Source organism: Trachypithecus francoisi, unplaced genomic scaffold (assembly GCF_009764315.1).
Source record: "Trachypithecus francoisi isolate TF-2019V2 unplaced genomic scaffold, Tfra_2.0 Contig01585, whole genome shotgun sequence".
Lineage (NCBI taxonomy): Eukaryota > Metazoa > Chordata > Mammalia > Primates > Cercopithecidae > Trachypithecus > Trachypithecus francoisi.
In genome coordinates, this window is record NW_022681444.1 from 8,071,013 (window position 1) to 8,083,182 (window position 12,170).

The 12,170-nt window shown below is 50.7% G+C and overlaps 1 protein-coding gene across 6 annotated transcripts in view; it reads left to right on the forward strand.

Moving 5' to 3' along the window:
- HMCN2 (hemicentin 2) overlaps nucleotides 1-12,170 on the forward strand; it is a 176,357-nt gene that overhangs the window by 23,326 nt on the left and 140,861 nt on the right. For all 6 annotated transcript variants that reach the window (XR_004433195.1, XM_033193925.1, XM_033193964.1 and 3 more), the window contains exons 5-8: nucleotides 6,813-6,984; nucleotides 7,619-7,725; nucleotides 8,630-8,750; nucleotides 10,993-11,256. Coding sequence is in view for 5 of the 6 variants with exons in the window: in XM_033193925.1 (XP_033049816.1) it covers nucleotides 6,813-6,984; nucleotides 7,619-7,725; nucleotides 8,630-8,750; nucleotides 10,993-11,256 (664 nt within the window). In the remaining variant the exon portion in view is untranslated. The remainder of the gene's footprint in view (nucleotides 1-6,812; nucleotides 6,985-7,618; nucleotides 7,726-8,629; nucleotides 8,751-10,992; nucleotides 11,257-12,170) is intronic.

A 12,170-nucleotide genomic window follows, 5' to 3' on the forward strand; every position in this document is an offset into this window, starting at 1 on the left:
TCATTTTTTGGCATATCAGCCTACCCTGGCACCGAGTCACCCAAGCAAGGGTGGGAGGCATTTCACAGTGGAGGCATGGGTTGGTTCTTGCTTTTGGGGAGAACTATCTGGCCAATTGCATGGGAACTGGGTTCCTGCCAGGGGCAAATCAGACACAGGGCAGCTGGGCAGGTTGATGGGGGCCACTCACCCAGGTGTGAGGCTGGGCTGTCGTAAGCCTCTTCCCTGAGTCTGGGAACCTGGATAAGTCCACTACTCCCGGTTGTGGTGCCAGCTTTCTGCTGTGAGAGTCTGGCCGGGCAGCACGCGCCTGACTCATTGGGACCACCAGTGGCTAGCATTGGCTGCCTCTGGGTAGGGGCCTGGATCCTTCTCCTTCCTGGACACGGAGCTCTGTCGTTCTTTAGCTTAATGCCTTGGACCTAGCCCCTTCCAGATGTTCCCAGACATTTGGCAAGCCTGGGAAGGTGCTGGGCAGCCAGGGCTGTGGTCACCCTCCCAGGAGAGATGAATGGTGTCTTCACCCTAGCCAAGGGGCCTCCAGCTGGGAGAACTCCCCAGAAGTTGCAAAAGGCTCTAAACAGTGCCTGTGTCGTTAATCCTTTTACCTCTTCAGAGCACATCCAGTGCAGCCCAAGAGGCGTCATGCACTCTTTTCCCCTTGTTTACTGAGCCCCAGGCCAGGTGCAGCTCTGAGTGCTGGTGCGGAGGTGGCCATCAGTCACAGCTGGGGCTTACTGCTTTGGAGCATTTCACTTTTTTCAATTGTGAAGTTGGCCTCACTAGTACCTGGATCACCCCTTGGGGTTCTAGGGTAACTAAAGGAAGGTGAAGATCTCTCCCTGGCAGGGGAAATTTGGAGCCTTTACAATCATTAAACAGGCAGGGGATCATGTCAGAGGCAGGTAACGTGGCCTCTTGAACCTGCCCCAAAGGTGTGCATTTTTTATTAAATCTTAGATAAGTCCAAGCACCTGCTGTGCCAGCGCAGCCTTCCCCAAGTTCCCCGGCAGACACACAGCCCAATACAGTCACTAGCCCCAAGAGTGGTGGGGGTGGAGGTGGCAGAGCTGGGCAAACCTGCCTGTCCTGCGGCTCCCCTGTGCCTGGGAAAACCCCTCCATCTTTTTTTCCGGGGAGGACATTGGGCCCCTTGCCCTCCTCTGCATCCCCCACCCCACAGCTCGCAACACACGTTTCAGCATGACCAGTTCTGTGGGCTGGGAGCCCTCCCATGTTCAGCACCAGCAGGCACAAAGGGTGAATTGCCCAGGTTCTGTGCATCTGCTAGGAGAGAGGTGTGCTTCTAAGACAGTAAGGGTGGGTGGAAGATGGGGGGAGTGAGGGGGAGCTGCTGGGGGAGCGTCTGACCAGGTGACTCTGATTAATTGATCAGCAGGAGCCCAGAGATGACCTCATCCTGGACCCCTCCCAGGGGGAGGTGGTTAGGGCTTGGACTCCAGGGCAAGAGGCCTGGCTTCAGGCCTTGCAGCCCTGCCACTTCTCTGCAGTGTGACCTCCAGCACAGTCCTCAACCTCTCTGGGCCGCACTTTCTTCTCGTGTGCAGTTGGGTTAACGAGAGCCTCCACCTGGTGAGATGGTAGCTAGGATGAGAGGAAGCCATGCACGGGAAGCCCTTGGTAAGATGGCTAAATGCCATCCCACCCCCCTGTGCTTCAGTGTGGAGCCCAGGATATGCCCCTCAGTTCCATCAACGCCCCCTGAAGAGTAGGAACTCTCTCTGGAAAAGATTCTCTGCTAGGGTGAGTGAGTGCCCAGGGTACGCAGCTGGCAAGGGGCAAAACCCCCAGACTAGGGTCTTCTCTCTGTCACTTCACCGTGAGCCTGCTGGCACAGGGCCTGGGACCCACAGCCCCATCCTCAGTGTTCTCATCTCTGCCTCGGGGGCCCATTCACCCCCTGGCTTTCTTTCCCTGCTTCCTCAGCCGCCCTGGCTGTCAAGTGTTCTGGGACGATCCTTGGGGATGATTTATCTGCTGTGAAGGGCCGAGCAGCAGCCATCTGGCTGGGGTAGCAGTGCCAGATTTTTCGTTCCTTCCCCATCGGTGACAGAGATGAGCCCCAGTGCCTTGCAGGCTCCCTGGCCCCCCAGACCCTCTAACGTCTGGAAGCCATTGCCTTTGCCAGCTAAACATTGAACTGGCTTAATGAAGGCTCTCTGCGCCGGAACCCTGGGGGCACCACAGGCAGAGAAGGCAATGCCCCCAGGCCTGGCCCTACAGGGGTTCTGGCCCTGCTGTGGGCAAGAGGGTCAACCCCCCAACTCCCAGGTGAGGTTGTGCTTACAGGGCAGGCCATCCTGTGGGTCACTGGCTTTCTGCCTTGTGTCCCAGCCTCCTCTGTGGTTCAGTAGCCTGAATTGCTGAGTATCTTCCCTCCATCAGAACATCCTAGAGCGAGCTTGTTACAGCAGTTATGACACAGTAGCGGGTGTCACTCCTCTGGGTAATTGTCAACTGGTGCTTTGCTCAGTGACACTTCCCTCCTGACCCCTGACAAGGCCTGGCTTGGGTGAAGGGGACGGTGGTCACGGACCTGCTTCTTTGCTGTTGGGGGAGTTGCCTCACGTGCTCGGCTGGCTTCTGTGGGTCTCTCCAGCGGGGAGTCCTCAGCCGCTTCTCCCTTCTGTCCACCCGCACATGGACGAAGAATCTTGTCCTCATTCCTTGGCTAAGACAGGTGGGACCTTTTCAAGAGACACATTACTTAGAAAGCAAAGCAAGACACAACAATGAAGTAGCTCCAATTATAAAAACAGATGCATTTTCAGAATACAGAATTCTTCTCACGTGATAGTTGAAATCTAGCCATAAACTTCTAGGCACATATCTTCTAGCTCAGTCTGAAAAAACAAAACAAAACTCTCATTTTCCAATTCTTTTGATTCCTTTCCCTTTTGTAGAAGATCACATGGTAAGCAGAGCTGAAGGACTATGATATTTAGAGCAAGAATGACCAATAAGTAGCATGCAAGACACCACTTTCAAAACCCACATTCGTGGCAGACATTGCTAATCAATCACAGAACTTTTTCTACTTGAAGCTGAATGTGGCTTTGCCTTTCTTCTTCAGACAGCTTTTCAGGAAGCGTTTCCAGTAGCTTGGAGTTGGCGAGCAACAGTATACCACTGTGATTGTTCAGGTGTATATTAAAGTCACAGCATACTTTTTTGTTGTTGTTGTTGTTGTTTGTTTGTTTGTTTGTTTTGAGATGGAGTTTTGCTCTTGTCACCCAGGCTGGAATGCAGTGGCACGATCTCAGCTCACTGCAAACTCTGCCTCCTGGGTTCAAGCGATTCCCCTGCCTCAGCCTCCCGAGTAGCTGGGATTACGGGCGCCTGCCACCATGCCTGGCTAATTTTTATATTTTTAGTAGAGATAGGATTTCACTGTATTGGCCAGGCTGATCTCGAACTCCTGACCTTAGGTGATCCGCCCACCTCAGCCTCCCAAAGTGCTGGGATTACAGGCGTGAGCTACCATGCCCGGCTGCATACTTGTTATTTTTAAATGACTTTACTTTAATAAAAAAGTACTATGAAGAATTTCCAAGGTACAGAAAAGTAAAAAGAAAACACCTACCAACTAGATTCACCAATTGTTTACATTTCTGCTCGACTTGCTTTATCTATCTCTTTATACTTTTTGCTGAATCATGACACCTTATCCATAAATAATTCAGCATGGATTTCTGAAAAAAGATAGTCTTCAACATAACCCACAATATCATCTAATAAAATTAATGAGTTTCCTAGTATCATCCCATACACAGCCCATGTTCAAATTTCCCTGTCTTCAAACTGTCTTTGATCACAGTTTTCATCAAATTAGGATTTCATCAAGGGCTGTGCGTTTCCTTTGGTTATGTCTATTAAGTCCTCTTTGGTCTGAAGCCATCAGCTCTTTTTTTTACGACACTAAGCTGTTGAAGAGGCATGGATTCGTACCCTGTCCCATGTTCTAGAGGCTTCTGATTATTTCCTCGTGGTGTCATTAACTTTTTTTTAATCCCCTGTGTTTCCCCCAAACTGGATGAGTCCAAAGGCCTGATTCGATGAAGGCTGACCTTTCTGGCAGGAATATATATTTCCTAGTTGGTGCTGAGTGTGTCTTCTGTTGTATCACACCAGGAAGCAAATGGTGTCTGAGCATCCCATTATTACTGATGATAAGTTTGATGACTGGGTGAGGGTAGCGACAGCCAGCTCTCTGCATGGTTGGGCCGTGTTTTTGCCTTTATGACTCAAGTGGTCTGTAGGGTAATGTTCTGGCTCTGTGTGGACATCTAGTTCCCATCAACCTTTCATCTAATAGTTTTAGCATCCACTGAGGACTCTTGCCTGAAATGATTATTTCATTAGGGGCTGCAAAATGATAATTTCCTAACTGCATCATTCCTCCCACATTTATGAGTGGGCATTCTTCCAAGAAGAAGAACTTTTATGCATCAAAAGTGATGGATGATTTGGTTGCTCTGAAGTACAATTTCTATTGAAAAGGCACGGAATCACACTTAATTATTTCTCTTCAATTAAGGAGTCACTTCAGTGGTGTCAGGGGAGGTTTTACTGTTTTGAATTTTGCTTTCTCTTTTTTGAGTACCATTATGTGCACATGGATTATATTATTCAATGTGTTTCAATTGAGTACAGTTATTATTCTCTTTTAGGTTCAAGTTGTCCCAAATTTAGCCAGTGGGGGCTCCTTCAAGCTGGTTCCTATGTCCTTTTGATATGTCCTTATTTGTCTTTGAGAACTTCTTTGTTTTATGGAATAACCCATCATCCCAGCCTCACCTTATAAATTGCCTGCCCCAGACCTGGAATCAGCCATTTCTCCAAGGAACCCTAGTGGGGAAAGGTATTTAGAAACCAAGATCTGGGTACTGGTGGTGATCACTGATATTGAGACTTTGGGCCATCATTGCTTCTGGATCAATTGCTCTATCTATCTATCTATCTATCTATCTATCTATCTATCTATCTGCCTACCTACCTACCTATCATCTATCTATATCTGGAGAACTTATACTGATATTTCCAATTCAAATTTCACATTGTGAATCTTTTGCTTAGCTCATTTGATTTTATACTTGCAGCTCTCTCTTATATTTGTTTATAAGAAAAAAATCTTGATTCTGAAAATATTAACATCTTTGCTTATTTGCTTTATATATCCAACAAGATACATAAAATGGTTTCAAAATCCCAATGCTGATAGTTCTTCCAAATTAAATCTATTAACTAAAGACTTTTTTGTATAGTTCTTGTCCTCCTACTGAGAAAGGATAGTTGAACCACCGGGTTCAGAATTCACTTGGAGTTTTTCTTTTCTTTCTGTGGTTGTGGTATCAATTTTATGGTTGAGATCATTGTGTTTCAGTTTTAGGGTCTGCACAGGATGGACGCTCTTTGAGATAACTTGGCCTGGAAAGAGAAGGTTCAGACTTGAAGGCGCCCCCTTCCTCTCCCTCTTTCTTGGTTTCCTTGCTGGAATCTAGGTGACTTGGCTATTGCAGAGGAGGAGGCGTGAGCTGGGGAAAGGAGGGATGTGGAGTGAGGTGCCTGAGAAGTGGACTTAAGGCCAGCCTGATGGCTCTGCCCAGGAGATGCATGTCCTACTGAACTCACACAGCCAGCAGATGCCTCCCGAGCACCCACTCTGTGCCTGGCAATGAGCTCAGGGCTGAGATACACATGGGTGCAGCAGAGGGTCTGCCCCCACAGAGCTCCCAGGCCAGTAGGGATGAGAAGCCCAAATCCAATACATGTGAGTGATTGGAGTGCAGATTGCTGCGAAATAGTATGTATCAGGGAACAGAACCTTTTCAGGATTAGAGAGGCCTCTTCAAGCAGTGAGCTGAAGAATAGCAAGGAGATGGTCGATGAGGAGGCAGGGCGTTCCTGCAAAGAGCACGGCATGTGTGGGTGGGGGCTGCCTGTGGGAGGAGTGGGGTCCAGCGTAGCAGGCAGGGAGAGGCAGTGGCACAGTGACCTTGGGTTGGCATAGATGCCTAGGACCATAGAACAGAGGGTCTTGAAGGCCATGGTCAGGATTTGGAGAAACTAAATAAGTCTGTGCTCAGTTTTCATAGGGGGAGTATCTCTGAGGGAGTTTGGGAACCTCCTAAAGTCATACCCTAAATGTGTACCTAAGGGATAGGATGGTATCTCAGGCAGAGGGTCCTTACCTTTTATCAGATTCTCAGTGGGACTTGTCCAAAGGATGTAAGATTTTAGAATGAATAATCAATTATAGAAACCAAGGATTTAGGATTTCTCAACATTGCAAAACTCCATCCAGCAATTCCTCACTTCTGTGGATTGGAAAGAGACATGAAGTCATTGCAGCAGTGCCTCTCAGTCCTGCTTAGGAAACATGGTGCCCTGGTGGGAGAACAGTTGGAGGCCCCTGGGATAATCAGTCATGAACTACATGAGTCTGGGGGAGTTTCCAGATCTCCAGGGTTCATTGTGTGTAAGAGGCACCTGGAGGAAGTATGGGTGCTGTGGGAGGAGGCCAGGTGGAGAAGTGGGGAAGAGTCTTCCCAACCAAGGGACACACCCTTGCTCCTTCTGCACTGAGTCCTCCGAATGCTTGAATTCAGGCTTCACAGCTTGGAGCCTATAGAAGCCAGGAGGGTCACATGTGTGAATCGGGCCTGGTGTTGGACATGGGGGAGTGGGGTGGCCTTGGGCAACCTGGAAAGTTTGTATGCTGCCTAAAATCCATGCGAGGGGGAAGGCAGTGTGGGCACCTGCTGGCATCAGCTCCTCATACTTGCCTCCAGGTGCTGAAGTGGGTGGAGTCAGCGATCCAGGCCTCCAAGGTGCACCTGCTGTCCGCAGACCACGAGGAGGAGGGGGAGCACACGTGGAAACTCCCCTTTGACCCCAGCCTGAAGGAGGTCACCATCTCATTGAGTGGGCCAGGGCCTGAGATTGAAGTCCAAGATCCACTGGGTATGGACCACCCCGGGATTGGCCTCCTCTTTGGCCCCAAGACTGAGCTGAAAGCCCAGGATGGAAAAAAGAAAGAGACCAAGGGTGGCCGGGCTTCAGACATGAGGCTCCAGGAATGAGGAAATGTGGGGTGGTGGGGCACGAAGTGGAGAGAGGGTGCCCATGGTGTGCGAGGAAGCAGGAGGGCCGTGGCAACTGACGATGGGAATTAACATAATGGCGGTCCCTGGATCGTGAGGCTCTCCCCAAGTCTTTTCCATGGTACCCCAGTGGATTCTCATGGTGGTGAGAACTCGTAGCACATCGTACAGATGGGAAGCTGGGGCTCCGGGTGCTGAGTGCTCATCAAGGTCAACAGAGTCAGGGGCAGTGTGATTCAGACGTGGTCACCTGGCCCCATGGCGCTCTGAGGATGTCATGAGCACCCAGGTCTAGAGGCCAGACACACAGCCCACCCCTGGGAATCCCTGAGGGTGGAGCGTGGAGTGAGGCAGCGGCTCAAGGCAAGACCCCTTGTCAGTTCTGGGAAGACTGAGGCTAGTGTTTGGTGCACTGTGGATTCCTGGAGACATGCGGGAATCCTGCCACCCCCAGGAAAGGGTTAGGGACTGAGCAGCCCTTGGGGCTTCCACAGGGAGGATCCTGCAGGAGGACGAGGGCCTCAAAGTGCTTCTCAACATCCCTGACTCGGCCAAGGTCGTAGCCTTTAAGCCTGAGCATCCCGGGCTGTGGTCCATCAAGGTAGGGGCACTGGGTTGCAGGAGAAGAGTGGACTAGCTTCACCGGGCTGGAACCATCTTCCTCCTGCTTGCCCTGGGGAGCCTGTGGCCTCAGGAAGCTGATGGCTAGAGTGTGGGTGGTGATATGGTCATATCAATAGAAGTAAAGGGTCAAGGATAGAGGAAGGGCATTCTGCCTTGTACCAGTAAGAAGAAATAGAGTGGTTTGGGGTTAGTTTGGGAACATTTAAGAAGGACTTGGAGAAATGGCTTCAGGGTTCAGAGGTGCATGACCAAGCTGTGAAGAATGTGTAAAAGAAGCAAGAGCAACTTTGCTGGGAGGGCTCAGTGGGACAGGGCTGGCAGGAAGAGGAGGGGCCTGCTGGAATATACAAGGTGCTGGGAGCGAGAATATACAAGCTGTGGGCCAGCTTGACTCCCAACAGAGCATCCTGGGATGGGCAGCTGCTGCCCTGGAAGAGTGGGGGTCTCTGCTGACCAGGCAAACATTTATTGAGCACCTTCTGCAGGCACTGTGCTAGGTGCTGCAGGTAAAGTGGCAGTACCACCACCTGCCTTTCAAACTCTGAGCACCTCTGAGCCAAGAGCTGTAATACCAGTGAGGAGGGCAAGGCAGGGAGTTAGACGTGCAGGGGGACAGACAGGGCCTGCAGGGGTTGAGGCGAGCTGAGGGGCAGCACAGCTTCAAGAGTGCTGCTCAGGTTGGGGTCATAAGCTGGGGCTTCAGCTCCTTCATTTGGGGACCATTGTGCTGGGCCCCTTGGGAGCAGGTAAGTTGCCCATGTGTCTACAAAAGCAGGATTCCAGCTGCTGATGCAGGGCTGGGTCAGGTTGGTCGCCTCCTGCCCTAAGCTGGAGTGCTGGGGTCCTATCCTCTGGTGATGTGAGACCTGGGCATGTGCTAGGTCTATAGCAGTGGCCGCCATTCCGTGAGGATCACAGGCGTCAGCAACATTGACTTCCGAGCGGGCTTCTCCACTCAGCCCTCGCTGGACCTCAACCGCACCCTCGAGTGGCCTTTGCAAGGTATAGTACCCCAACCCTACAGACAGTGCTGAGCTGCCTCTGAAGACCTGGGTCTTGGCTTTGGGAGGTAGGGGGGAAGTGACGGGGGAACACTTGGCTGTGTGTGACTGTGAAAGGGACCGTACAGGAGGCCAAGTGGGGCTGTGCCCCCAGACCACAGCGATGTAAACTGAGCTTCCAGGCCAGCATTCTTTCCATTAGCCCCAGCCAGGTGACATTGTGACATTTACCTTTAGAACATCCTTCCTGCCTCCAAAGTCAGTGTCCTGGAGGACACTTACACTGTGCCCTTTATTATTGAGTTCACACCTTCTCCTTTCTTTTTGTCAAAACAAATCTGCCTAGAGTCCTACTTCTTCAGTTTTCCAGTGAACAGCAGGCCAGTTCAATGAAAGAACATGTGCCAGCGAGTTGATGGCTTACCAAAAAGGAAGCAGTGCCTTACTCCAAAGGAAGGAATGTCCTGGGGGACATTTGGGTGTCCCAAGACTGAGGAAGGTTGGAGGAGCCTAGGGGGATATTGAGAGTGGAGGCACAGGCATCCAATTGGAAACCACCCACGAGGGTCCAACAATGCCTGCATGCTCACTAAGGTTCCACTGGGAGAAGCCTGGGCACTGAGGCAGGCTTCTGGTGCAGGCTGCCTGAGCTCCACGCCAGAAAATACCATCTGGTGGCCAGGTCAAAGGTCTCCATTTGTAGATGGGAAAATGTAGTCCCTGTCATGGGGCCATTTGGAGACTTTTACAGGGACCAGCTCAGCTCAGCTCCTTCTAGGAGGAGCCTGGATCAGGTCAGGCTGACTCTGGACCCTGAACAGTGACCAAAAATGGTGCAAGCCAGACCTTTAGTGCTTTCTTTCGAGTCTGTCTGTTCTAATGTTTGTTTTTCTTGTCAGCCCTTGTCAGTTTTCCTGCCAGGACTGGGAGCCATATCTTGAAAGTGAAAAGGGGCTGCTTGCTCAGTTTGTGTGTTTTGCTGATAGCAGAAAGGGAAGAAGCAGGGAAACTTTGATTCTACTGTTCAGTCAGGAGAGCCAAGATATCCTACGTGTATTGATGGTATGGGGACTGAAAACTGACCTGTCCCCAGGGCCTGTCCCCAATGGAAGTGGTTGCAGGAGGCCACATGTGACCTTGCTGGGTTTCTGCTTTTGATAAAGATGTACATCCAAGATCTTTTTTTTTTAGATGGAGTCTCACTCTGTCACCCAAGCTGGAGTGCAGTGGTTCAATCTCTGCTCACTGTAACCTCTGCCCCTGGATTCAAGCAATTCTCTTGCCTCAGCCTCCTGAGCAGCTGGGATTATAGGTGCACGCTACACACCTGGCTAATTTTTGTATTTTTAGTAGAGACAGGGTTTTGCCATGTTGGCCAGTTTGGTCTTGAACTCCTGACCTCAGGTGATCTGCCTGCCTCAGCCTCCCAAAGTGCTGGGATTACAGTCCTGAGCCACCATGCCAGGTCATGATAATTTTTTTAAAAGAGAAACATGTGGGAGGCCAAGGTAGGAGGATTGCTTAAGGCCAGGAGTTCAAGGCCAGCCTGGGCAACACAGGTAAGCAAGACCTCATCTCTACAAAATTTAAAAAATTAGCCAGGTATAGTGGTGCATACCTGTAGTCTCAGCTACTAGGGAGGCTGAGGTGGGAGTATTGCCGGAGCCCAAGAGTTTGAGGCTGCAGTGAGCTGTGATTACACCACTGCACTCCAGCCTGGATGACAGAAATTTTTAAAAGATATTATGAAATTGGCGTCCAGTTCTGCCTCTTCTGGGATAGTGTGAAAAGTACCACATTTCCATCAAGACAGTAAAGAAAACCAAAGAAAACCTGACCATGGGGAGAGTCTGGTCAGAAGTTGGAGTCCCCAGACTTGGTGTTTGCTTTATCTTAGACCATTCCCTGAAGCCTGTCTGATTATGACCCACACCAGAGCTAATGGGGTGGAGGACAGTTCTACTCCATGGGACTCCAAGTCAGTGCAGACAAAGGGGATGCAGCCATTGGGAAGCCGTGGTTGGACGACTGTGGTGTTTCAGCACCACGGACAGTAGCAAGGTCCCTCTCTACCTATCCACCCCCAGCGTTAGTCAGCACCAGGGTATGCAGGGAAGGAGGAACCAGGTAGGAAGGGCCAGGCAAGCAGGACCCTTGGGGTGTGGTTCAAGGGCCCCTACTTGAGGCAGATCACAGAACCAGACACTGACGCCAGCACTTTGTTCTTCACCTTCCCTCTGCAGGGGTCCCCGTCTCCCTGGTGATCAATTCCACGGGCCTGCAGGCACCCGGCCTCCTAGACTCGGTGGAGCTGGCACAGAGCTCAGGGAAGCCCCTCCTGACCCTGCCCATGAAGCCCCTCTCCAATGGCTCCACCCACCAGCTGTGGGGCGGGCCGCCCTTCCACACCCCCAAGGAGCGCTTCTATCTCAAGGTGAAGGGCAAGGACCATGAGGGAAACCCCCTCCTTCGTGTCTCTGGAGTGTCCTACAGTGGGGTGGCCCCAGGTGAGTGGTTGGCTCTTTTGTCCCCCAGCCCCCTGGCTCACTCCGAGTCCCATTTCTTCCTGGAGCCTTCCCTGATTGGATTAGATTAAATTAGATTAGAAAGTGTTTGTTCATTAAGCTTCTATGCACAGCTATTCCCTATAAGGCATTTTGTTAAATACTAAGATGCTTCAGATGTGGCTCTCGGCTCAAAGATTTAGAACAAAGTCATCCACTCATCCATCTACTCAGTACGCATTCATCCATCTACCCATTCATCCATGCATCCACCCATTCATTCATCCACTGACCCATTAACTTGCCTACCCATCTACCCACCCATTAATCCACTCATCCACCCACCCATTCATGCATCCATTGACTCACCTATTCATCCATCCACCCACCCATTCAATTACCCATCCACCCACCCATTCACTCACCTATCCATCTACCTACCCATTCATCCACTCATCCAACCACCCAGTCATGCATCCATTGACTCACCTATTCATCCACCCACTCACCCATTCACTCACACATCCACCCACCCATTCACTCATACATCCACCCACTCATTCACTCACCCATCCATCTACCCACCCATTCATCCACACATCCACCCACCCATTCATGCATCCATTGACTCACCTATTCATCCATCCACCCACCCATTCAATTACCCATCCACCCACCCATTCACTCACCTATCCATCTACCTACCCATTCATCCACTCATCCAACCACCCAATCATGCATCCATTGACTCACCTATTCATCCATCCACCCTCCCATTCACTCACCCATCCATTTACCCATTCATGCATCCATCCACTCACCCACTCATGCATTCACCCACCCACCCATCTATTCATTCATCCATCCACTCACCCATTCAGTCACCCATCCATCTACCCACCCATTCACTATTAATT